Genomic DNA, 26,246 nt, shown 5'->3' on the forward strand with positions numbered 1-26,246 from the left:
AGCCACTAAGGCAGAGCTTTCAACAGCAACACCATGTCCTTTCTTGTCTAGCATCACATTCCTTCGACTCTCCTCTCTCCTTACCTCCGAGAAGAAATCACCAATTAAAGGAAATGGCTGTCTTCCAGTGATTCTCCCCCTTCATCAAATTCAATGTTGAGACCAGCAAGAAATTTAAAGATCCGATTGTCCTCCACAATTTTCTTGTGATGACGGCTATCTTCCATGGATTTTCATTCATAGGTATTGAATAGATCGAGATCTTTCCATACACGCTTCAGAGAGTTGAAATACTTGGTGACACAATCCTCTCCCTAACGCACCTCACCAAGTTTGAGAGTCAACTCAAAAATTTGAGATTGATTACCCAAATCCGAAAACATCTGGTTCGCATTCTCCCAAAGCTCTTGTGTTGTTGGATAGCACATATAGTTAGAGCTAATATCCTCTTCCATGGAATTCACAAGCCATGTCATGACCATAGAATTTTCAGCATCCCAAGTCGCAAAGGCCGGATCAGTTTCTGCAGGGGCTTTTTTTTCCACCAGTCAAATAGCCCATCTTCCAATGCCCCCATACGTACATGCGAACCGATTGAGACCATCGCAAAAAATTACCACCATTCAAGTGGATAGTGGTAATTTAAACAAAATGGGACTCGAAGTTCGTTCCATTACCTTTTTACGAGTTTGCAGTAGAGAAGGATGGTAGGAAAATAGAGGACTCACTTGAATCCTCAGACATGGTGCTATAGCCAAGACAGAAAATAGGAAGTAGAAAAGGAAAACAGAAGAGGGAGGAATGGGAAAGAAGAAATCAGCAAGTAATTGCTAGCTCTAATACCATGAAAAATAGAGAGAGTAGTTTGGGAATGATTTTCTCATTCATTGAATAATAATTCTGACTTACACTGGTTTCTACTTATAGAAATTACAAGGGTTCTAAACTAAGAAAATAATCACTAATTAATTTACCTAATAAAGATACATTCCTAATTTATAATCATTGACTAATGACTGCCTAATTTACAGCCATACTGTTGGCTTTTTGAGTCCAATCCCTATTTTGATGCTGACAAAGCACAAGCTACTTATGTGTGTATTTAGCACGTGAATAGGTTCATTAATTTAACACACATATAAGGGAACAGAAATGGAAGCCATAAAGACGCATAAAGCTCATACATTTGGCGTTTGCCATGAAGAGGAGCAAAGAAGATAAAGAAGATATTTAATTTTATTTGTAATGCATTTAAGTTTTTAGTTGGTCTGTAATAATGCATGCATCTGCATGATATGTTTAAATGCTCAGATGACGATAGGTTGACCATTGGACACCTAACTTTTCACCAAAAACCTTTTTCTAAAAAGACTAAAATCATACAATTTTTTTATATAGCTTTAGGGTCAAATTAGGGCTTACAAAGACTTTAGTCGACTGACGTTGGATTTTTGGCTTAATTAAAAAGCCTCGGTCGACTGACTCATTCAGTTATAAACACCTTGGTCGACCGAACACACTGTAGGCCAAAAGTCAACTTGTTGACCATGCCTCGAGCGACCGACCATAAAATGAACGCACTGTGCATGGTTGCCCGAACCCTCAAGCTTGTACTTTTCACTACCTTCAGCCGACCGACCGAATGAGCTAAAAACAACTCGGTCGACCGAACCAACGAAGGTTCGAAAAATCGCTTTTGGCAGCCAACTGGCCATTTGCTTAGTAGTCCGAAATCTTAAATTGTTTTAAATGCTTTTGAGGGCTCAGCCGACCGAAGCATATGCTTAGCAAACTTAACTACATGATCAGTCGACTGAACCTTATTTCGGTCAACCGAACCTATCTGTTTGGCCGCATAACTAAGTGCTTAAACTTATTTAATTTGTCATTAAACTTTTTCAAAAATACCAAGCGTGTCTCTAACGGTCATAATTTCCTGAAAAAATATAAATACCCCTTCATTTGCTTTGATTAGCAACTTTGATTAACCAATTTTTCTCTCAAATTATTTTCTTAATCAATTCCCCCACTTACATTTTTAATTGCAAAATCACTTTGGGGTAAAATCTTACACTCTCCAACTCTCTTTATTACTCTTTGGAAAATCTTTTGAAAGAGAGCACTTTATTTTGTTTGGGTGTTTCGTTTTTAAAAATCACTTACTCTCTTTAAATTTTAGTTTGAAAATTATTTTTGAGAGTAGGTTTAGAGTTCTTCTCATATTATTTTCTTTGATAAATATATTGTGGAAAAACTCTTTGTAGCCTTTGAATCTTTGCACTTCTATGGCAAGATTCAAATGCTCAAATAGTATTCATTGCACAAATATTTTCGAGCTTAACTCCTAGCTTCTCCAAACATTTTCATTGCAAAATTTTTATTGGAGAACATACTCATCACATTCAGATCTTTGAAAACGCTTATTGCATATTTCATTTTTGAAATCAAAGATCATATGAATTTTTGTGTGCAAAAATTGTTTTTAAGAAAAACACCCTCACTCTACTGAGCATTATTTCATATCATATTAGAGAGTGCATTGAGCTTTAATGTGTACATTTCTGCTTGTATTTTTAGAAGCATTTTTCATGTACAAAAATGGTTTTAATGTATCGGTTGGGTTCAGCCCGAAATTGAACTGGGGAGTCTCAACCCCATAAGTGAGACCGGTCCGGTTTAGCCCGAAAATTGAATTGGGGTGTCTCCGCCCCGTAAGGAGAGGATGTAAACAGCTTCTACTCCGCCCGTTGAAGTGAGCAGAGATAGTGCAATCTTTGGGGGATATGCCCAAAGTGGGGACGTAGGCTGGTTTGGTCAAATCTCGATAACAAATATCGTGTGTCACTCTCTCTCTATCTCATTTAATTACTGCACTTTAGTTTCCATATGTGTATGCTTGCTTATTTACTGTTATAATTATTCGCATGCACACATTTAATTTAAATGAGATATGTTGCACACGTGTATGTCTGCCCTGATAGCTTAATCGTTTTACATACACACTTTTAATATTGAATAGGATATGAACTGTGGTGAATCGAAAAATATTTAAATTAGCCAAAAAGTTTTAAAACTCAATTCACCCCCACTCTTGGGATCACACCAATTCCAACACATACAATCTTGCCTAATTATTGCCAAATATCTTCCTAATTACGGCCAAATATCTTCTTAATTACTGCCGAATATCTTCATAATTTTCCAACAAAGATTTTAAAAATTTAGATGCTTTCCTAATTCAATATTGTTTCAACACCGACATAGCCCCTACCAAGTCACACTTACATAGCACAGAAAAGAAAAGGATTGAGAAATTCTGAGAGTATGCGCAACGTTGGAGAGAGATGGCGGCACAAGTCCAACCACCAATTGACGACAAAGATATAATGGAGCTCTTCGTTGGTACCTTCGAGGGTATATATTATGATAAACTATTGGGCCCTAGTTTAATGGATTTCACAGAGGTTGTCACCGTAGGTGAAAAGATAGAAATGGGCTTAAGGACTGGTAAATTGGTAGATTATGTGGCTCCATATATTGGTGAATCACATTCTGCTATCTACAGGAGGATTCCGTATGTGAGGAAAGAAAAGAAAGAGGAAGAGATCATTGTAGTAAGCAGTGGAGGCGGAAGGGAGGCATCGAACCAGACACACACCGCATTTGTCTATCCTGCAATCACTTATACACCCCCATCGTAGTCAAGTGCAGCTCGACGATTGTCTCTAGAGTGTTGATAGATAATGGATCTGCCCTGAATGTATGCCCCAACTCCACTTTGAGTAGATTGGGAATCAACAAGTCTCACATGTGGAGGAGATCAATGCTTTCGATGGTATTGTGAGGGAGATTAGTGCAGAATTGATCTAAATATCAGCATTGGAACCTGCACCTTCACCATCACCTTTCAAGTATTAGAAACATTTTGAATGTATGCCCCAACTCCACTTCGAGAAGATTGGGAATCAACAAGTCTCACATGTGGAGGAGTAATCTAACAGGCAATGCCTTCGATCGTAATGTGAGGGAGATCATTGCGAAATTGATCTAAATATCAGCATTGGACCCTATACCTTCACCATCACCTTTCAAGTATTATAAATTGCCTCAACATTTTGGCACGTTGCTAGGAAGGCCTTGATTCCACACTATCACGGCAGTACCATCTACCCTACAATAGAAACTTAAGTTCATAACAGGTGACTTCTTGATTACAGTCAATAAAGAAGAGATTCAAGGAATCCACAAGCCCGGGATGATACCTTACATTGGGGCTAAACACCCAGCAATAGATTGTTCCTATCATGCATTTGAATTCTTGACCACATTCTATGATAGAGAGAAAGGTGAATCATCAAAGCCTAATTCTCCGAAGTAAGAGTCATGACAGCCAAACAAATGTTAACCCAAAACAACCAAATTGGCAAAGGATTAGGCAAGCATTTAAGAGGGGTAAGAGCCTATGGTGCCTAAGGAAAATCGAGAAACCTTTGGATTGGGTTGGAACCCAAGAAAGGGGACGTGGTTCATACAACGGCAGCACACAGAGAAAGAAAACTAGCCAAGTTGGCAGGGAAACCCGCTATCATGATCCCTCAACATTTGATTACCTATCCTAAACTGGCATATGTCATGTGCCCCAATAAAGAACTATTTATAGAGGTATTTCCATCTCTGTTCAGTGAAGGCCTCTCAATCAACATCGTCGGTAAGGAGAGCCCGGACTATAAGGGATGCTGACTTCACCACCAGACCGCTACAAAACTAGAATGCCACTATGTTTCCACTGTATGAGTAGTTTTTTTTTTTAATTACAATTTTCAATGGCCTAGCCTGTAGTCATTGAAAATCATTTTATGTAAGCATGCCTTTGTTCTTTAATGAATATCATCCTTTTTGCATCTGCTATCTCTGTTTATTTGAGCTTTTTCACATTTTTTTCTATCATGTGCATATAAATACAGAAAAATCTCAACATGTCCGACACTGGCACAAGATAGTGTTGATTGCCATGATACCCGTTTGATTTACTCCATGGAAGGAGAAGTGGAAATCAAATTGAGAGTCAAGTTGTTGAGATTGATTAAACAAAAGGTCATAGAAATACAACCCCATGAAGAGACCATACACACTGAGCACACTCCACAAGATATAAAAATTGGATCTATTAGGGATGATAAGCTAAAAGAGAAGTTGTTATCTCTGTTAAGGGAGTTCAAGGATATTTTTGCATGGTCATAACAAGATATACCAGGTCTAGATACTGATATGGTGGTCCATTAGATACTAGTAAGACCAGAGTGCAAATGCTCTGGCAGACGAAATCTGGTGTTGACAGTTATTCGTCAGTTGTTAAAATTTTTAAAAATTTTAATATACACACACACAAACATGGAGTCATCCATGTTGCAAATGTGAAGCATTCAAAAATAAGCCCACACAAATATGGTTGGCTAGGTTTCATGAGAAGGCTCTTGTCTTCTGATTTTCAACTGATATGGGAGTGGGACAAATGGGAGAAGACAACACAAGGTAGGTAGTAGCAACTAGCAAGCCAAGCTTAGCTAAGTGAAGGCACTTTGTCCCACATCAAAAAACATAATGTAGGGGAGCTTCTCTCCTGTATAAAATGCAAAAGCCCTTTTCCTTACTCTTCCCACTCATTTACCATAATAACTTAATAATAAGTCTAATCATTAATTTTTATATTTTTACTAAAATCTAAAAATTGGTTTTTATAAATTAAAATTGTGCGAAAGTGAAAATAGTGGTAAAAATGTTTAATATATAATGATCATATAATTAAATAAACCTCAAAATGTAAAATTATATAAATACCTTGGTTTTTGGTTCGATTTCAAAACCAAAACTGAAATATTAAATCGATTTTATTTTTTATTTTTATTTTTTTAAAACTGAAACCTTAAAAATGAAACATTTTGGAGTGGTTCAGTTTTGATCAAGTTTTCATTTTTTCATTAATTTTTGTACACCCCTACCATACACCAACCCACAACCTAACAGCTTACGCTTTTAGGTTGTTAGAATACTGCTTTATCTTAAAGCTTAAGCTGTTTGGTTGTAGACCAACAAAGCATATAAAGCTTTAATGCTCCCCCGCACATGGAGAGATAAACACATAATAGAAAACACCCATTATAGAGAATGCAACAATTTTTTAAACACCAAACAATAAATGTGGGTAACAAGACGAGAACCTAGGACCTCCTAGTAAACTAGCTTTGATACCAATGTAGATTACCACTTCACCTAAAAGCTTAAGCTATTAGGTTGTGGGCCAACAATGTATATCAAGATTTAACGTAGGAAAGTGGTAATCTAGCACTCTCAAACAAAATTCAATAAAATAAAATATAAAAAAAAAAGGATTTTAGGTACCAGTTAAATAAACCTTAAATCAGTCCACCAGCATAAAAGCTTGACAAGCCTGCATGTTCATAATTGTTGATACCCACAAAAATGATACTCATGGACTAACTTCATCTAAGATTTATGCAGATTTGACAACAAATTAACTCGTGAAATATTCAGCGTTAGAAAATGCAGAAAATACTATTCCATGATTTTAAACAGTAGACTCACACTTTAAACTGGTTAATTTTAATTTTTTTATTTTCTTGAGTCATATAATGTCAGATTGACTATAGAATTTTCATCAAACATTCAAAAAAATTGAAGTAAAAATATATGATACTTCCATGGAAATGGAAGTATTCTACAGTTTTATTTTTGGTAAAAAGAGTGTATAGAAATTGCAAAAGAAAGAAAACGAAACAAAGGACATGAATATAAACCAACCTGAGTTTTCTTTATCCAGTCAAACTGTTCACCCATGGTAACTTCGTAACTGGGTATCTCTTTCAAGCCTATGGAATCAGCAGCATCTGAGATGCACATGTTCACGTCATGGCCTTCAGAAAATATTGAACTAATGCAGATCTGCATAAAAAAGTCAAAAATTATTTCTAATGAAACCCAAAACACTAATCTTTTATGCCATTCTAAATATTTTTTCTTATTTTGGAGAATGAACTAAAAAAGTCTCCTATGCCAGAATTGAATAAACACACAAGTGAAGCAAATGATTGTAATTCATCAGAGACTAAACAGCACAAGAGATTTTACATACAAGCCTTTAGATAGGCCTTCAGAAAAGAACCTTCATAATCAGAAACTAAAAAATAATCCAATTTCCATCCTAAGACAGAAAGGTGAGGCAGGTCAGCAGGTTTTTGAAAGGAAGAATACAGTCTAAGATTTTTGGCTGCTACTGTTCCATGATCACCAACGGGCCCATGACCAGTAGAATAAAAGATGAGGTGTTAAAGCACAAAAAAATAAAGCAATTATTCTCTTTGCAAGGTATCCTTGTCATATCTTTGCAAGTTTGCATTTCAGCATGCAACTCCATGACAAGGTTAAAAGTGGCACCAGGTCAGTACTGAGGGTAATCTCATTTTAGTATAGTAAGGGACTCTTTTGCCATTAGTAAAGGAAATATACAGGTGAGGCTGCTCTGGAGAACAGAGGCTCCGTGGCCAAGAACTTTTCTCTCTCCTCCTCTTCTCTCTTTTTCTTGTTCTAACGCTATTTTTATCTTATTGCAGATCCAACCAGCTAAGATTACTCAGATTAACTTAAACTTTCAACATTGATGTGATGAGGAAGTAGCAGGCAGGTTTCTGAAGTGCCATGTTCTTGTCTGGATTGAGTTCTAAGCCCCAAGTGATTCGTGATCAGATTCTCGTTGAAGAGTCTATAGCCTAGACTCTAGAAACGCTCTGAATGAAGCATATGCTAGAATCTAGAGGATTATTGATGATGGATCTGCACCTCCTTCCCAACCATCTCCTAAGGACAGTTCAGCCATGTTTGGTGCTACTGCTACCTCTAGTCATGGGAGGGATGGTAAAAGAGGGAGAGGTAAAGGTTCCAGTGGAGGCTCTGGACAAGGTGGTGATTCTTGGCAAGCTGCTGGTCACAGTGATGTTCGTAGCTGCACTCTCTGTTGGAAAGAAAATCATAGAATTGATCATTGTTGGGATTTCCACAGCCAAGAACAGTCTTTTGCTGATGGTGAGACTGATGGGAACTTCATCCTTGCCGCCATTTTTAGTGAGTTTGAAGAAGAAAACTCAACCTCTCATTTGATTTTGAACAAAGTAGAGGACTCCAAACATCCAAGCCACTCCAACTGGTTTGAACTGGATCACCAAACTTGACCAACCATACCAATTGAATCGGATTGAACTGACTGGACTGAACTAGACTGGTATGAACCAAGCAGAAAGCAAGGAAAATAAAAAAATAAAAAATAAAGGGAAAAATTTGGTGACAAAGGACCAATGTTCATAAAATGACTCAGATGTATGTGTGAAAAAAAAAAAAAGTGGAAAAGAAGATCTATGAACTAACATCTCAAGTAGCTTCTCTCAATTTTCAGGCTGTTAATTTTCAAAATCAAATTGTCACCAATTTTGAGTTGGTTTATGCCTTGCTTGCAGAAAAATGGGTGCAGGCAGGTTTAATGCTTGATCAACAAAATGCTTGGGTAGGAAAGAGTAGGGATTGATGTGGAAATCTTTGTAAAAGAGTTCCTCATTTCATTTTTGTGAACTATTTGGCGGGAAAGGAGTTATAGATCTTTGGATGGGGTGGACTCTTTTGTTGAGGAACTTAGAATGGTGATGGGTTTTTTTAGATGGAAAAAAAAGTTTATTAAGGTAGTTTGGGATAATGGATTTTGGGGCTGGGATTTTGGTTTGTGTGAATTTGGAGGAAAACACAACTTTATAAAATGTTTTGTCCAAATCCACACATCCAAATTCAAGGTTCCATTCTCCCAAACACAGAGGAGGAAAAGGTACAGGATGTAGAGAACAAGATGTACTGCAACAAATAGAAATGAAAATTACATATAAGCTGCCCCCATCCCTTTGTGAATCCATCAATGAACAACACCCACCCCCCCAGCAGACCCCCAAAAATAAAGCATCCAAGAACCCAAAGCCAAAGAAACAAGAAAAACCACTCTATCCTTAACAAGTAAGAATGCATGGATTGTTCTTTAAAAACTATGCATTGCTTTCATCCACAAAGTCCAAAAATGGAAAATCAAACACACAGCCACAGCAGTTTCCCTTTCTTAGTCTTGCTAAAACCAAAAAATTTCACCATAAAAAAACCATCCCTAGCATGAGGAGACAACAACGTCACCATGATGGTAGACCAATGTCTAACAACTTCAATTCTCAATTCCAATCTCATCTAAAACCTAATATATAAGGACCTTTTATAGGCTTACAATGTTTGGAGGCTAAGGAAACAATATTAAAACCCATTTAAACACAAAATACTAGTTTCCCAGAATCTTACTACCAAAATAATAATTTCCTAGAATCTTGAAGATATTACCCTAATAAAAATAACCTAAATAAAAGAAACAAAAATGCAATAAAAATTAGAAAATTAAAATAGATTTTGTTTGCACACTACATCATTCTGCCCCAATTGGAAAAAAGTCAACCTCGAATTTTAAAATTTTGAAGAATAATAAGTCTAGATCATGACCATGCTTGAGGGAGGCCAATGTAATGTACTGGCTTCAAATTGAAATGGGATTGTATGAGGGAGCCTAGGAAGCACTGATACTGACACATGACACAGTTATGACATGATACTGACACGGTGATATGACAATTTTGTAAAAATGAGGATACAACACAACAGATGATGATAAATATATATATGACATATATATAGGCATGTTTTTCCTTTTAGATGTCAAATATTGTGGTAATTCCAATTTAAAATGAAATATAAGCATCATTCATGCAAAATTATCAATTACACATTTTATAAACTACACTTATGCAATCATCATCTCCATTCATATTATAAAATATTGGTCCAACAACCAAAAAACGACTCAAGCACATGGCTGATGGTGGGCAATAGGCATGGCTCATCAAGAAATTATTAAAAAAAAAGGGAAAAGAAAAGATTAACAAAGAGTGGCAAACTGGCAATGACTTTAGAGAGAGAGTGCTAGGACTAGGAGCTACAAGTCTGGTTTAATGGCACTAGGACCCCCAAAATCCAACCACTCCAATGCCAAAGAACTTCTTGACTACTAATCTCTTGTAGGGGTACTCGATTTTTTCAGTTCAGTTTTACCCAAAACCGAACATCGAACTGAAATATATCGGTTTCTATAATCAAAAACCATTAACAAACCGTATACTGACTGCTCGGTTTAAAAAAAAAAAAATCTTTGGTTCTGTTTTCGTTTTCAAACTGAACTGAACCTCACCCAATACTAATAATAGTCAAGGTCCATTTCAAATTATTAAGTGGACCATTATTGGAGAGGGTCAAACAAAAGCTGTTTTGCAGCCCAAATGATGAAAAGAATGGGGAGAGGAGGCTTGCTTTTCTAAGTGGAGAATGCTCCCCCAAAGCTCATACCAACCAATGTGGGACAGGGATGTGGGCAATGCCTGGAGAATCTCAAATCTGCTGTAACTAACAGCCTGTAAGTAAAAACGGCCAAAACCCACTTCATGCTTTCTTCAACAATGCCATTACTCTGCTTTTCTTTTCTTTTTTCTTAATTTATCCTTCAGTTGAGAAATTTGGGGATTAATTAACAATATTGATACCTGTTACCTCTCTGTTTCAGTTGACCCAATTCTTCATGAGCAACACTCTGAACCTCTGGTGCAAGGCTGAAAGTTGAAGGTGTTGACTGAGCAGTGGGCTGAAGGCATCATCCAGTGAGAACTTTGTCCCACATCGGTAATACATGGGACAAAATCCCTCACCCTCATGCATAAAATCCCTCCATTTCTTCTGCCAAAATTAATTATTTGAGTATATTTTCATAAATAAAATTTAATAAATAATTACTGTAAAATTAATAACTTAAAGAGTTATAAATTATGCAAATTCTTTTAGATGAATATATAATTCAGTTTTTTGGTTTTTCAGTTCAGTTTGCCTATATAGTTGAAACCGAAACCGAAACTCGGTTTTTAAAATTGGAAAATAAAAACCGAAAAACCATACCGAAACGTTAAACTGTTCAGTTTCGGTCCAGTTTTCGGTTTTTGGTAATTTTTGTACACCCCTAGCGCTTGACTTCTCCTTAACTCTTTTTTTTTTTTTTTTCTCTCTCTCTTTTATTTTGTGGGGGTGGTGGGGGGGGGGGGGGGGGACTTATTCACAAAATTAAAGGGGCAACAAAATGCAGCATTTTTGTGCAAGAGGTGTCCAATAGGTGTCCTTGTGTCAAAAAAGTATAGAAGAGTGTCTCAGCTGTGTCCAAAATTTTTAAATAATTAATTAATTAATTCCAACACATGTTAGGAAGTGCTGGGCAAATGTTAGTATCCAACACATGTCAGACACAAGCTTCTAGAAGTGCTAGTGCTTCCCAAGAGGAAGCAGGCTGTGGAAGCACAGCTGGCAAATTAATTTGGGATCAAAGAACGGGCTAAGGATGCGAAGTATGGGATCAATATTAAACATCAATCTTGTCCAATGTAGAGGTAAAAGTAGCCTCCATCTTTATTTATTTTACTTTTTTCTGGTTTGGACGGCTAGAAGATCTGGTTTGGTTAATTTGGTCCAATATCACTTAACTGGTACAGTTCTGTCTAGATGGACCGGTTTTTGTTGAACTAGTAAGATACTTATAGGATCATAATGAAAATACAGGCTGCTTATTTGATGGTTGATCCGGGCTGCCCTATCCCCGCTCCTATAGGTGCTACTCTAGCCTATTGCTTGAATAAACCAGGCTTGGATGTGAAATTGCAGGTGGTTTGGTGAATGAAGCAAGTTTGGAAAAGTCCATGAAGCGAAGTTGACGAAAATGCATGGTGGTAGCTCTGTTGAAGGAGATTGAGGAGATCAAGGCATCGACATTAGAAAAATATGGGAACCTTCATTCCAGCATCGGCAATGATGGTGTGGCTTGATGCTTGCATGGCTCAACCTTTGTTCCCAATGTGGGAAGATTATAAGATTTGATGCTCACGATGACGAGGATCTCAGTGTTGGCAAGAAGGAACTTGGTGATGATAATGAACTCAAGGTGATGGAAAAGATGTCGATCACTCAAGGATTCAAAAAAGCACGAGAGCTATAGCTACTTGACGAGGAAGAAGATGAAGCTCTCCGATGGTTTAGAAGGGATTAAACTGAGGTTGCAATTTTTCTTTTTATATTCTTGTGGATGGTTGGAAGTCGGGGGGGGGGGGGGATGATGGAGGTTGATGTTGAATGTTGGCGTTGGAGGTGGCGATTTAAGTCTGTTAAAGGTCTGATATACATTGTTGGCCCACAACCTAACAATTTAAGCTTTTAGGTAAAGTGGTAATCTAACATGGTATCGAACTGGTTACAAGGAGGTCCTGGGTTCTAGTCTTGCTGCCTGCGTTTATTGTGTGATGTTTAAAAATTATTATATTCCCTGTAATGGGTGTTATCCATCGTTTGTTTATCATGTGCTGTCGGGCTGCACATGCGGGGGAGTGTTAAAGGCTTGATATACATTGTTGGCCCACAACCTAACAACTAAAGCTTTTAGGTAAAGTGGTAATCTAACAAAGTCAAAATCACAAACCTGACAATTTTGCATTAAAACTTTTAGACCACCCTGTCAAACACTGACAGCCATGATGATTTAAGTTAGAATCACGAACCTTGTCAAATAACACTAATAGCAGTGTCGAATCATTATGCTTAGACACCACTAGATGCAAGACCAACATTTAGCAAGTTACACCACTTGATGCAAGACCAACATCTAGCAATGTCTGGCAACTTATAGTGCTTGGAGGGTGTAGAATTATTAGATATCTATCAGCCTTTATTAGAGGCTGATCTTTAGGAGATTTACAGCTAACAAATCAGTTGATTTGTTGCTATTTTTGGTTCCACGATCCTAGGGGATTTGGGTAGTATGTTACCCGATTCAGTAGATAGTCTGTCCTATTTTACTGCTTTCCATTTTAAAGAGGATATTATGTTTTCAGTAGGTTGTAAATATCCCTAGTAATTAGATGAGAATTATCATCTATTTAAAGGGAATGTAATCTTTTTCATATGCGAGTGGAATAATCAGTTTTCTTTCCCACATTTTAATAGAGGGAAAGGAAACTAAATTAATACCTAGTGAAACCAAAAATACTAGTTTCTAAATAATAGTACCCTAGAATCTTCCAACCTAATTAATAATAATACCTAGAATCTTGAAGATATGATCCTAATAACATTAACTTGAATAAAACAAAAGAAAATACAATTAAAACTACTAAAAAATTAAAATAGATTTTGTATTCGTGTTTGCACACTATACATCACACGAGCAAAGATAAAAAGCTTATACCTTGAAGTTGCCTAGACACTAGAAAATGACAAAACAAATGCTTATTTGTCTCATTAGAAACTAAGCACATCACATAGATATTTGGATTGATTGTTGTATTATGCCTCCTTCCCTATATGAAGCCACTAATATCAGTTTTGTTAAGCACCCAAGTCCAAGTGAATGCCTTAATGTTCGAGGGGGCATTACCTTCCAAATACCTTTCTCCAAAAGAAAAGGAGTCAGCGATTTCATCAAATGCAACAAAAAAGATGTGTCAGGATATGGTGCCAACAATTGCAGCAAAAGCTTGAGTGGATAGAAAAGAGCAACCATTTGCTCACACATGGCAACAGAAAGCCCCACATCTATACTTGTTGTTTAAGGGCTTAGGGGCTTCCCACTGCATATATAGGCTCATGAATATAGATAGTCAAGCATCGATATTGTGTACTTTCATACATGATAGTGAGTCTATTGGGAGATTTACAACACCCCATAAATACCAACAATTTCCCCCAAGCGACCCCCGGGGGGCTTGAACCTACGACCTCACTCTTTAGTATCTGGTGCCTACCACTCCATCAAAAGTTCTTAGAGAGGAGCAATCATTTCCTTATACATGACAACACAAAGCCCCATGTCTATGCATGTTGCAGGTGTGCCTGAGGGGCTTCACAGTGCACATGTAGGCGCAACAAGATGGGCTGTCAAGCATCAATACCTAGTCATTACATGCACCATAGCGAGTATAGCTGACACCCCATAAATGCCAACAACTTTTCACCTTACCAAATATGAGTATCACGCCTAGGATGAGCAACTAAAGAACCAAAAAAGACATCCGCCCAATAAGTTCATCCACTTCTCTTTCATTGAGAGTCCGGAGAAAATGAAAATAACAAGAGAGAAATCCACTCCAAGGGACAAAAAGAAGTAACTGGAGCAGTATCCATGGAAGAAAAAGAAGTGGATCAAAAACATTGTTTTTCTTGGTGAGCGGAATATGCTTACTTCCTCAAGGCTTTTTAGCATTTTTTGATACTCTGCCTCTTTGAGGTTGTCATCATCGTTTGGATTTTTATTACTCTAGTTTTTCATATACATAGGGGAACTCTTTGCACTTCTAAAGATACACTCAATGAGTCAATGTTTTTCAAGATGAAAAAAAGGAATGAAAAATTATTCCAAAAATATAACACATGAAAAGACATGTGCCAGTGTGTGCATGTGCATACATGCATACATATATGTGTGTATGTGTGTAAAATCCAGCATGTCAAAAGTATATATTTTGTAAAGGGTCCACCTTATTGGTAGCTTCATTGGAGTCTTGTTCATCCATACTGGTAGAACTCGCACCAAAACATATCAGAGCTTCGGAAAACATATCCTGGCTAACACAAAGCCAAAATTTCAAATTTTGGAGGGGTTGTGCTTTGAAGCATGGAATTAAACTTGATTTGTAATGCCAAAATTTTGCCTTTTGCTTTTGCATTTTTTCCCCCCTATAAAATTATAATTTAAGTATACATCCATTGGTATGCAAAGCACCCACATTGTAAATTTAAAATTCTGGCCCCCAACTCCAGTCCAAAGGACTGAAACTATGCAACCAAAAACATGGACTCAAGTGGAAAGAATTGCATTATTTTCCAAAGATTGCTTTCTTCTTGTAAGGAACATCACACGTTTGAATGAATGAGGTATGCTTACTCTTCTCCATACTCTTATAATCTGATTCAGTTTGAATTTCTAAGGCCCATTCAACAGTCTGATCAAGTAGAGTTTACATGAATTAAGAATGCATAAATTTCTGGAATAAAACTTGTATTGCTTCCTCATGCCTAAGTAGAGATTACTTGTTTTCCATATTCTGGCCAGCTCTCGGAAGTACTTGTCTTGCTGTTGCAAGCTAAAAGTGCATTAGACATTATGTTCAAAATGAGAGAGAGAGAGAAACAGTGTGTGGGCTTGTGGATGTGTTTAATGCTTCCTGTTTCCTTTCGATTCCTACATTTTCCGGGCAACTAAGGAATGCCCCGCCAAAATGAAATTTAGAAGAAAACACCTGATTCATTTACCAAATAAAAAGGTAGCTATGTGTGAGCTAAATGCAAATGCTCATACACACATTATAAGAAAACTAAGAGAAGAAATTGACCGCAACATCTTTTGGGCAGTGAATTTGGACGGAAATGTAAGAAGAGGAGGAGTCAGGTTCTGTAGTCTCCAACGATGGTTGCGAAGAAAATGAAGAAGACGATGACGTTGAAGTATTGACATGGACTGAAACAACTCTCCATTGATGTCTCACTCCAACAAATGCTGAGGAGAGATCTAAGAAGCGAGTCGGTGGAGGGAGACGGCGAATCAGACGGCGGTGCCGTAGAGGAAAGCGAGAGACGATCATGTAGGGAAGGCGTTTGAAGAAATGACTCAACGTCATCAGTGTGGAGCCTTGGGAAACTGAGGCGCAACTGCCCAACGATATCTAATGCCGGAGGCTCTTAGCCATGCGGGAAATACGTTTTAAGCGTTTTGGATCTTAAAAAATATAAATAAAAAATATGGATTCAAGGAAAAAAAATATATGGAAAATTTATTTTGTCTTGTTTAATTATAAAAAAAATAAAAAATATATACCAAATCAATAACTAAAATTTCAATTTTAGATATCATTTACATTTAATTTTTCTTAATTTTTAATTATATTGAAACAAATTCTCATTTTTTGTATTATTTGGTATACAAGAAAATATAATGAACTAAGACAATTGTTTTTTTTTGGGTAAAAAAACTAAAAGATATATTCTTTTCTTTTTGGCAACTTACAAACAAATATTTATAATTCAATAAGCATCAAAATAAGTTACAAGTTTCTTCATTTAGTGACAAGATGATATAAAATTTAATTTGTTGAATAAAATGAAATCGAATTGAGATGTAATGAAAAACCTAAAAACATAGAAAAATTAGGTCACAAATTTAATTATTGGTATAATGAATATACAATAGGATTTTATTTGCAACGTCAAAACAATCATTCTATTTAAAGAATCACATTTTGATATGTTTTAATTGCTTCAAACAAATAATTGAAAGCAAGTTTTACCTCTTTAAGATTTGCTCTTCTTTATTATTAGTAAGAAATTTTCAAATCTTATTCGTCAAGCACTCAGTTTTATTTTATTGTAAAAATAAATGAGTGCTTGAAAAATTTCTCAAAATAGAATAAAAAATAAAAAGTGAATGTGTAAAATAGGGCCCAAATTTACTTCATAAAATTTCAAAAATAAGAGATTGAAACTTTTCTCTATATATTTTTTTAACTTTTACAAAACAAAAAAAATAAAAAATGAAAAAAGACACAATTTTTTTGTTTTTCTGAAAAAAAGAAACATTTCTAAGCAGACAAAAGAGCCAGAAAATCAGTGATGGAGTTGTACGAGAAGCAGCGGGAAGAATGGTATTCTCGGCCAACCCTTTAGCTCTGAGCGTTCCCGAGCCGGCCTTCGAGTCGTGGCTCCGCGACGGCGGCTACCTCGAAATCCTCGACCAACGCACCTCCGACCTCCACTGCCACGCTCCCACCTCCGCTAGCACCACTTCAGCCACCACCTCTGCCGCCGCCACCGCCACCGAGGCCGTCTTCAATGGCTTTTTTGCACCGGCGTTTTCGTATATTTGGACTTTACTCTCTTTGATCACTCTCAACCCATTTGCGAAGCTCACCGCTGAGGATTTCTCTTGCGAAACGCCGTCGTGGACCGTTGGTTTTATTGGGTTCTTCGACTCTTACTCGATCCCTTCGTCGCCGTCACAGGCTCGCCTGAGGGTGCACGAGAATGTCAAGCGCTATGCTCGGAACTATGCGTCGCTCTTCATCTTGTTCTTCGCTTGTGCTCTGTAAGATCCTTCTCTTATCTGGAATTTAATTTTTTGATACCTTGCCATTGGACGTCCGTGTAGCTTGTTTATGGGTTATCAAAATTTGAGTATCGTTCTGATCGATTTAATTGATCTCTGTTTCTCTTTATGGGATGTTGTTTTGAAACTGTATCTAATTTATTTATTGATTTGAGAGATTATCAAATTTATTATTGTTTCTCTAGTATCTTTTTGATTATTGATCATTCTTTCTCGTTTGTGAGTGTGTTTGGAACATTAGATTTTGGCTGTACCCAGTGCACAAGGCTCCCACTTTGAGTGGGGTCTGGGAGAGGTGGATACCGTGGATGTCTGGAATATTAGATTTTGGCGAAAATAAGAAATAGAAAATGAGGGTTCTGCACAGTTTAGGGCTTAGAACAGTTGATTTACAAGAGTCCCAGTGGAGCTTTAAAGAGGCGTATATATCTATCATGTATTTTAGTCCGAATGAAATAGCTATATCCATAAAATACTGACTATTTAGCTAGTAATTTTTCTGTTTCTTTATTTAGTTTAATTTTAGTTTTTTTACATTTTCATACCACATTTTTCTGATTCTATTTTAGTTATTGACTCTTCCATGTTCTTCATTGATGATGGCTTTAGGTATCAGATGCCTCTAGCCCTTGTTGGGCTGCTATCAGGTTTGGCTCTGTGGGATGCTTTCAGGCTATGCAGTGATCGATGGGGCTTGCATCAATATCCTGCAGTTCGGCAGAGCTTGATTCGCATTATCCAATGTGGTGAGTTATTGCTTCTCTATAATTGTTATGAGGGACAGTTGTTGTAGGGGCTAAATATGATCCAAACCTTTGCTAGATGGTTTTAGTTGACCTTTCCTTCTTGTTCCATCCTATGTGGATGCGCCACTGGATGTGTTGATGTTGCTTCTTCTGTTTAAGAGAGTGTTTTCCTTTTGACCTTGCTTCCATTCACCTTCCCTTTTATTTATAGTAAGCAGAGTTACCATTGTCATTTGTAAATTGATGAAGACAGTGTTTTAAAAGGCTCAATTGAGGCTCGCCTCAAGGCAAGGCATGCCTAAAACACCTTGAGGCTCAATCTAAAATACCAAATTCTAAAAAAGGCTAACACATTACATGCTAAGGCTTACGCATTTGTACAAAGGCAGGCCTTTTGTGCCTTTTAGTCGAGGCTTATGCATTTTGTTGTGTGATTCTCTAGTTAGAATTGATTAGAAAATTTTAGCTACATCTTTGTATAAATGGTATGTCATAATATGAGTTGATTTATAAAACTCTTGAACCTCAAGGCCCTCAACCCTTTCTAAGATAGAATTGTAACTTAGATCATGAAAATGGTTTGAACTTTGTAATTGTATAGCCATCTCTTGTCATGATTTATGTCATGAATTCAAATGAGTAATTTATATCTTCTTCTTTTTTTACATTATATTTGTGATCTTCTTTATTTTTTCTTTATTTTTAAAATATATATAATTTATTTACACATTTTATCCAAAAACAAAATTCTCAAAAGTTTACACCCCAACACCTTAAGGCTTACGCCTTACCTCGTAAGTGTTAAAATGCCTTTCCTTATGCCTTCACCTTTAAAACATTGGATAAAGAAGTTAAATTGTAAGGGATATACAATATTTATTTACATAAAAAGTGTTGGGGATGTAGCTCATATTGAGTGGAACGGATGCGCCGGGAAAGCATGGTGAAGTAAAGAACAAGGAAGCTGGTTGCAAGAAGAAATCGTCTACTGTTTGGTCGACGGTATGAGCGACAATGATTTCCCTAAAACTGTCAATGATTTGATATCGAGAGCAAACCATCACTCATACCGTCACAGTGGAGTATTCACAGGGGGTTATGGCTGAACATGTACGAGCCCTCTCTAATGGAAAAATCAAATTCAATGAGGATTTGGTTCGTCCTACACGGTTAAAAATAGAAACCCTAGAGTAATAACATGATAACTCCAATGATCCAATTGTTGAATCAATTGAAACCTATAATAATTCTTAGCAGAAGAAATCTTTCTTGGGTTATCAAATGATACATAATGCAATACAGTCAAGACAAGATACTGTAGTAAGAAAAGACTAGATATCTTGGGGACAAGTAAACTTATCAACAGACTCTCTATCCTCTCTTTTTCCATCTAATTGGTTTATGTTCGTGTTAGGATAAATCGAGTTATTTGGGTCCTAGAGGATTGACAGGACGAACGGCTAGTTTTCGGATATGAGATATCCATCCTAGTCGCTATGGATGTTTTGCCCAATTGACACGGTTTCAGGGAAACCATCGACAGTTTTAGTCTGCAGAAGGAACAGCTCTCGGTATTAAACCATTAATAGTTTGCTGAAACCGTTAACGGTTTCGTTTGGCCAGATCACGGATTTTTGAATTGGGAGATCGTGGATTAGGGGATTTGGAGGATTTTTCTCCGGGATTTTCTACAGAAGTGTTTTAGATGTATTCTAAGTCTTCCGTACGCATAGGGTTGATATATAAACTATATATGTATTTTTTGATGTAAGTTTGACAATTTGATAGTGAAAATCAGTCGCTTGCTCCCGTGGACATAGACACGTAAATTCTTATGTCTTTGATTTTATTGCTTTCCTTTATTCTCTTTGTGAGTGATTGCTTCGTATATTCATCGTTGGTTGCTTGCATTACTTGTTCCAATTCGATTTGTTGGTTTCCGTTGCACGTTGGCATTGACATTGACGTTCAGACCACTTTGCACAACAAAAAGGGCGTCCTCGGGCCTAAAGGCTCCCCACTTCACAAGGGTAAGGAGAGGATCGTCACAGTGAACATAGCCTTACCCCTACTTTTTTGTAGACAGGCTGTTCCTTGGACTCAAACCCATGACCAACCGGTCACAAAGAAGCAATATTTATTTACATGCATTTGTAAATAAAGGAAACCATTCGGAGTCATCTTCCCTGTTAGGATTTCTTTTTTTCTTGAGTTATGCAGCACTATTACCCAAATCCTAATGTTTGCGCATGACTTGCTAACTGTTAATTATAAAGGTTCATGGTATCTGATTCTCCAGACTTCCACAGCCCTCTCATATAGTTGTGACCTAGAAGGGGTTGAGGTCTTAGTTTAACTTTTATAGGGATTGAAAAGTTGTACATTTAAGACTGAAAATGTTTGTCCTTATTAACAGATTGTTGTTATTCCAATAGTAGATTTTAATTATAAGAATTTTTTAGGAACTCAAAACAGACTACTTGATGCAGGGGCAGCATCAATAGTCTGCAGCTATGGAAGATAAGAAGAAATTGAAGAGAGAAAGGAAAGGAAGGGGAAGAAATGAGAGAGGAGATACAAGGGGGAAACTCATGTTCACTTCAATTCGAAGTCAACATCAATTTTCAATTGCTTACCACATGGTTTTCACATACTATTTATAAGAAAGCCTCTAAACACATTAAATTACACACATACCCTTGGAATATGCAAATCCTATAAAAATCCTATAAACAAGCCCCCAACATATATAATCCTAATACAAGCAAACTAAACACACATAATTAAACAACTAGTAACCAAGCACATCTAGGTTTAGGACCCAATAAACCATTGACCCTATTCTTAGACATAGGCCTCCAAATTTGGGCAAATTGATCCATCCAAATACCTGCTTCTCGACCTACATCAATTCCCTCCTTCCGTAAAAAACTCAATGGAGAAAGTACCAAAGAACCCATCACCATAAAGAAAATCATCTTGTTTCATAAGGAACCAAAGGTACGCTTCTACTTGGTGAGTAGAAAAATTTGTGATGGTATCAACTTATATTTCTTGTTGTCAATAGAAACAGAATAAGAATTCTCATATCCATCATGCTTCACCTTCCTATCAAATAACCATGGTCGGACCGAAAGGATATGACAAATTTTTAGAGGAAAGATATCACATTGTACTGTCTCCATAATGGAACTAATCTTGAAGGTAAGCAAGCAACAATCATGGACCTTCAAGTTGGTATTATTCAGCCAAACAATTTTGTATGGTTGGGGATCAAGCTCAACTTCCAAATTTAACTTCTTTATACCTTCTTCAGAAACTACATTTTTGCAATTAGCAGGATCAATAATCAAAGTACAAAGCTGCTTTTGCCTATCACTTGAGTTTGAAAGATGTTAGTTCACCTCCAATCCTCATTTTCTTTATTTTTGTGGGAAGAAAGCTTATGTCGAAGCTCTAAACAGATTTTCAAGTTGTCATCACCATTTAAGTCACTTGGGATTTCTGTTTCAACTTTAGCTACTTGAGTGTCAACATCATCATCTTCTTCTTTTTCCACAGCAGAGATGAACTGGTTAGGACATTGTGCAACTCAATGTCCAAAACCTTGACATTTAAAGCATTTGAGTGATGATTGGCTCTTAGAAATTGTTCTAGAATGCCCAGGAGTCTTCCAAGAGGTATTAGTCTGAACACGTTTACCCAATTGCTCAATTGTTCTCTCTTGTACAACTCCACAAGTACTCTTCTCAAACCAAAGGGCTGATGTAGGATGTAGCTTTAGGAGGATGCATTGCATATCCTCCTCAATCTGAGTGGTAACTTGTACTGCATCCCCAACTATAATAAGACAACATGCAACAATTTTGGAGGCAATAACCGGCTTCAACCCTATTCTGTACAAAGCTATCATCACATCTTCTTTCCATTCTATATTGGCTTGAGTAGCCAAGTGATAGAACCGACTAGTGTAACCCATCACTACCTTTTCATCTTGCTTTAATTCAAAGAGTTGGAGATGAACACGCTGCTGATAATTGGGAGCACGAATTGCTAATGCATGGCTCTCTTCAACTCATCCCGTGTTGTAATCTCGCCAAATCTCCTTCTTCTAAAGATCTGTTGTTTAATCCACCAAATTCGAGCATTTCCCTTCAATTTTGATTTAGTTAAGTATAACTTTCTAGCCTTATTCATGTCTTACCTTTGGAAATAGTACTCCAAAGAGTACACCCAGTCATCAAATTCATTAGGAGAACCACCACCATTAAAATATGAGACTTCTAGTTTGACTTTTGAGAAAGCTTATAATAGAGTAAGTTGGAGTTTTTTGGATAAAGTCTTTGCAAGGAAGGGTTTTGGTGGGCGTTGTTGTCATTCGATTTGGGGTTGTATTTCTAACGTTTGATTTTCAATGATCGTTAACGATGAAACCAAATCTTCATTTAGTGCTTCTAGGTGCATTAGACAAGGTGATGCTCTATTCCCTTTTCTATTTGTTCTTGTTGCAGATGTGTTGAGCAGGATGATGGATAGGGCTGCGAAGGGGGGGCTGGTTGGATGTGTAAAAGTAGGGAGAGAGGATGTGGTGGTTTCCCATCTCCAGTTTGCTGATGATACCATTTTCTTCCTTGATGATCACAATACTTCTTTTAGAAGTATTTTGGGTGATCTCCAAATCTTTGAGAGGGTGTTTGGTCTCAAAATCAATATGAGGAAGAGTGGATTAGCAACTCTGAATGTACCCGATGAGTGAGTTGGGGAGCGGGCCATTGAAATGTGGTGTGGCATTCTGGATTGGCCTTTGACTTATCCAGAGGTTCCTCCGCCCGGGGGGGGGGGGGGGGTGTGGGGGTTGGGATCCTAGAGTAGGGGAGTTTTGGAATCCAAGGGTGGAAAAGGTAATGAAGAGGTTAGATGGGTGGAAAGAGGCAAGGGGGGCTCTCTTCTCTTTAAGAGGAAGAATTACTTTGATTCAGGCTTGTCAGCATTCCCCTTTATTTTCTCTGTTTTTAAGATTCCAACAAGGATTACTAGTAGACTAGAGAAAATCATGGGAGACTTTCTATGGTCTGGCGTGGGGGGTCATAAGGATCACTTAGATGGGATGAGGTTTGTAAGCCGAAAAAGGAGATTGGGTTGGGTTTAGGTAAGTTGGTGTCTAAAAACACTGCCTTTTTAGCTAAATGGTTATGGTACTTTTCCCTAGAAGAATCTTCACTTTGGCTTCAAGTAATAAGAAGCAAGGTTGGGTTGGATGAGAATGGTTGGGATACCAATAATAATCTAAGATGTTCTTTGGGGAGTCCTTGAAGGTCTATTTCTCAAATTTATCCATCCTTTACACCTCACACTAATCTTGTGGTGGGAGGGGATCATGTAGCTTCTGGAAAGACCCTTGACTAGGTAATGAAGTTTTATTCACTTCTTTCCCTCGTCTCTTTTGTTTGTGTGCTGAGCAAAATAGAGCCATATATATTTTTTTTTTGTTAGGGATTTGTGTAGCCCTTTGGTTTCCTGGAATCTTCATTTTAGGAGACTTCTTAATGAGAGGCAAATGGAGGGGTTGTCTTCTTTGTTATCCTTATTAAATGGAAGTAATCTTTCGTCAAGGAGGGATATTCGCACTTGGTCCTTGGATCAGTCGGGAGTGTGTTCTTGCAAATCTTTTATTGAATTCTTGATCCGTTCTAATTCTTCATTCCACTCTTTCCTATAATTTGAAAGGCCAAGGCTCCCTCAAAAATTAAGGCTTTCACTTGGTTCGTTGTGCTTAATAAAATAAATACTAGCAACTTGTTGCAAATCAGAAGACCTTTGAAGGCTCTTTCTCCCGATGTTTGTGTCCTTTATTTCAAGGACTCTGAGATAGCTTCTCATTTACACGGCGACTTTACTTGGAGGATTTGGAATAAGTTGTTTGGTATAATGAGGGAGAGTTGGGTATTCCCTGTATCAGTGGAAGATAGGGCATCACTGTGGTGTGTTGATTTTGGTTTTTTTAGGGGAAATAATTTCCAGGAGATTCAAAGAGATTGGAGGAATTTGCTAGCTTGTTGGGTTTTTCTTTTTTTGTGTTGGTTTATGTTTTTTTTTTCTGGTTTGTTCCAGATTTTCATTGGGAGATTTCTCATTCTCCCTCATGTAAATTATTTTCCCATTAATATAATTTTCTTTTGTGGGGGAAAAAAAAAAAGGTATCAAAAAATTGTTTACCAAACATGTTATTACCCTACTTTTACTTTTTAAACTAGAAGCTCATCCAAAAAGTGGGGCCTAACTCACCCTAAGAGCAAGATAGCTTTTTTATTGTCCTTTAGAAGCCTAAGAAAAAGGCTTTAACTAGGTGCTATCAACTATTATCAAAATTAGCAAGGATGCATCAGTTACACAACATGCTTCAAATCATTTGGTTGGGAGAGGAGAAGATATTTTTATTTCAATTGTTTATGGTTATGGATATTCAATTTGTTTACTGCTAATTTATGCTGTAAAAAAGTGAATCCAGGCGTATACGACAACTTTGAGGGTGCTTGGCCTAGTGTCATGAGCCAATCTTGTTCTCGGCATCATATTTGCCTATGAGTGCTTATCTCATGCACATGAATGGGTAATCATCATGTAAATACTAGTGTAGGTTTTATTATTTGAGTAGGATAACTCCTTAGTGAAAATAGGGAGTATAACTCTTCAATCATTGTAAAACTCACTACTTATTATAAACATGTTTAGCCTACTTGTCTCTTTCACTAGACACATGTTGCCTATGGAGGGGTGATTAATGAACTGTGTTATTTTACGGTTTACCACGGATCGTACACTCATGTTTGCTTACTGCTTCTACTTTGTATTCAGTGATTCTGTGAAACCGCAGTTTACTACTAGTTTTGGTAGCGTGCAACAACTAATACTGCACAACCCTTCACAAGATGTGAAATATTTGGCTCATGACATCATCACGTGTATAAGGCTAAGGTCATAGGCAAGCAAAATTCCTTGAACAAGCTTGACTCGTGACGCTTGGTATTGTAGAGTTGTGCCATTTGTTGGTATCTTTAAGTAGTCAAATGCTTGCTTGAAGAAACAATTTACCAACTCAGTAACTAATCTCTGTGGCTTAAACCCTTTAAGGCTGGATATGAACTATATTTCCATTTTAGTGATGCCAGTGACACTGTCTTATAATTCTTGGGAACAATTAGATGCTGCTGATTTTTAGATGTCATAACGTGGTTGTAGTAGTAATGCAACATATTCCCCCATATATTTTGGAGAAAAAAATTGTTTTTACTGGCACAAATCATTCCTACCATGATTTCATGCTTCAGTTTGACGTTTTACTGCTTTCTACTTTAGGGTTTCTGCTGATATTATTAAACTCCTTTGTTGGAACCTAATAACTATCTGGAGAGGCATAACAACTTATAGATGATAGAAGTTATTTTTTCTGGACTTGCCTTGTAATATTGACTTCATCTAATTTGCAGCCACGATTATTATTCTGTTCTTTTCCAACGTTCAGGTGGCTCTCTTCTGTGCACTTGGTGTTAGTTATGCAGGTGACTATTGGGTTTTCATGTTTATTGGTGTGTTAAATCCCCTTATTCTGTCAGCTGCCTTTATTTTCTATGCTTTTGTAGTTATGCTTTCGCATGCCGCATTTCGGAAGCTGACTCCTACAAAGCAACCTACTTGTGGGAGATCAAAATAGGAGGTTCAAGAAGCTGAGATTTACTTGGTTCAGGATTTGGTTTCTATGAATTTTGCACAAGCAGATCAATAGTATTTCTCTTAATAGTGCTCATCTTGTAGATACAAATGGAGGATTCCTGTTCCGTCTGTTACATTTTCCTTTTGTGCGGGCCGTGTAAATGAAAAATATTACATTTCCTTCAAGTTCTAGGTTAGAGCTTTTTGTGTCTAGCTAGACCTCATGATGCTAAATTGGGAAGATCAGTTAATTGCTTGGCAGTCGTTTTAGTGTGTACAAGGATTCTTGTTGTCATGTTAATATTTTCTTTTTCGTATTTCTTTTTCTTTTTTGCTTGGCAGTCGGTTTTGTGTGGCCCGTGTTACTGATCTTCTATCTCAAGGCTTGAGGGTAAGCTTTTGGGTAGGAATGCGTTTAGTCAAACTTGGTGCTTTTGAATTTGTTCTTACATCAGTACCTTCGATTA

At 37.1% G+C, this 26,246-nt stretch overlaps 2 protein-coding genes across 8 annotated transcripts in view; one reads left to right on the plus strand and one right to left on the minus strand.

Moving 5' to 3' along the window:
• The window catches only part of LOC131155951 (uncharacterized), a 33,695-nt gene extending 17,795 nt beyond the window's left edge, over positions 1-15,900 (minus strand). For 2 of the 5 annotated variants that reach the window (XM_058109421.1, XM_058109416.1), the window contains exons 1-2: positions 15,558-15,895; positions 6,820-6,960 (exon numbers count right to left, since the gene is read on the minus strand). In XM_058109421.1, coding sequence (XP_057965404.1) covers positions 6,820-6,960; positions 15,558-15,842 — 426 coding nt within the window. In that variant the 5' untranslated portion in view covers positions 15,843-15,895. Of the gene's footprint in view, positions 1-6,819; positions 6,961-14,702; positions 14,787-15,557 lie in introns of all 5 variants that reach the window. The other 3 variants (XM_058109427.1, XM_058109407.1, XM_058109411.1) reach the window with 3 other exon arrangements.
• An 868-nt stretch (positions 15,901-16,768) lies between these two features.
• Positions 16,769-26,096, plus strand: LOC131155976 (PRA1 family protein H). Of its 3 annotated transcripts, XM_058109437.1 has the most exons (4): positions 16,769-17,302; positions 17,933-18,069; positions 25,557-25,628; positions 25,710-26,096. In XM_058109437.1, exons 1-4 carry the CDS (start codon positions 16,860-16,862, stop codon positions 25,778-25,780), a joined length of 723 nt encoding a protein of 240 aa, XP_057965420.1. In that variant the 5' UTR covers positions 16,769-16,859; the 3' UTR covers positions 25,781-26,096. The 3 variants fall into 3 exon arrangements, with proteins under 3 accessions (XP_057965420.1, XP_057965427.1, XP_057965415.1); XM_058109444.1 differs by having other exon boundaries at positions 25,592-26,096; XM_058109432.1 differs by having other exon boundaries at positions 16,778-17,302; positions 25,557-26,096.
• The last annotated feature ends 150 nt before the right edge of the window (positions 26,097-26,246 follow it).

The sequence above is a fragment of the Malania oleifera genome, chromosome 1, assembly GCF_029873635.1.
Source record: "Malania oleifera isolate guangnan ecotype guangnan chromosome 1, ASM2987363v1, whole genome shotgun sequence".
NCBI lineage: Eukaryota > Viridiplantae > Streptophyta > Magnoliopsida > Santalales > Ximeniaceae > Malania > Malania oleifera.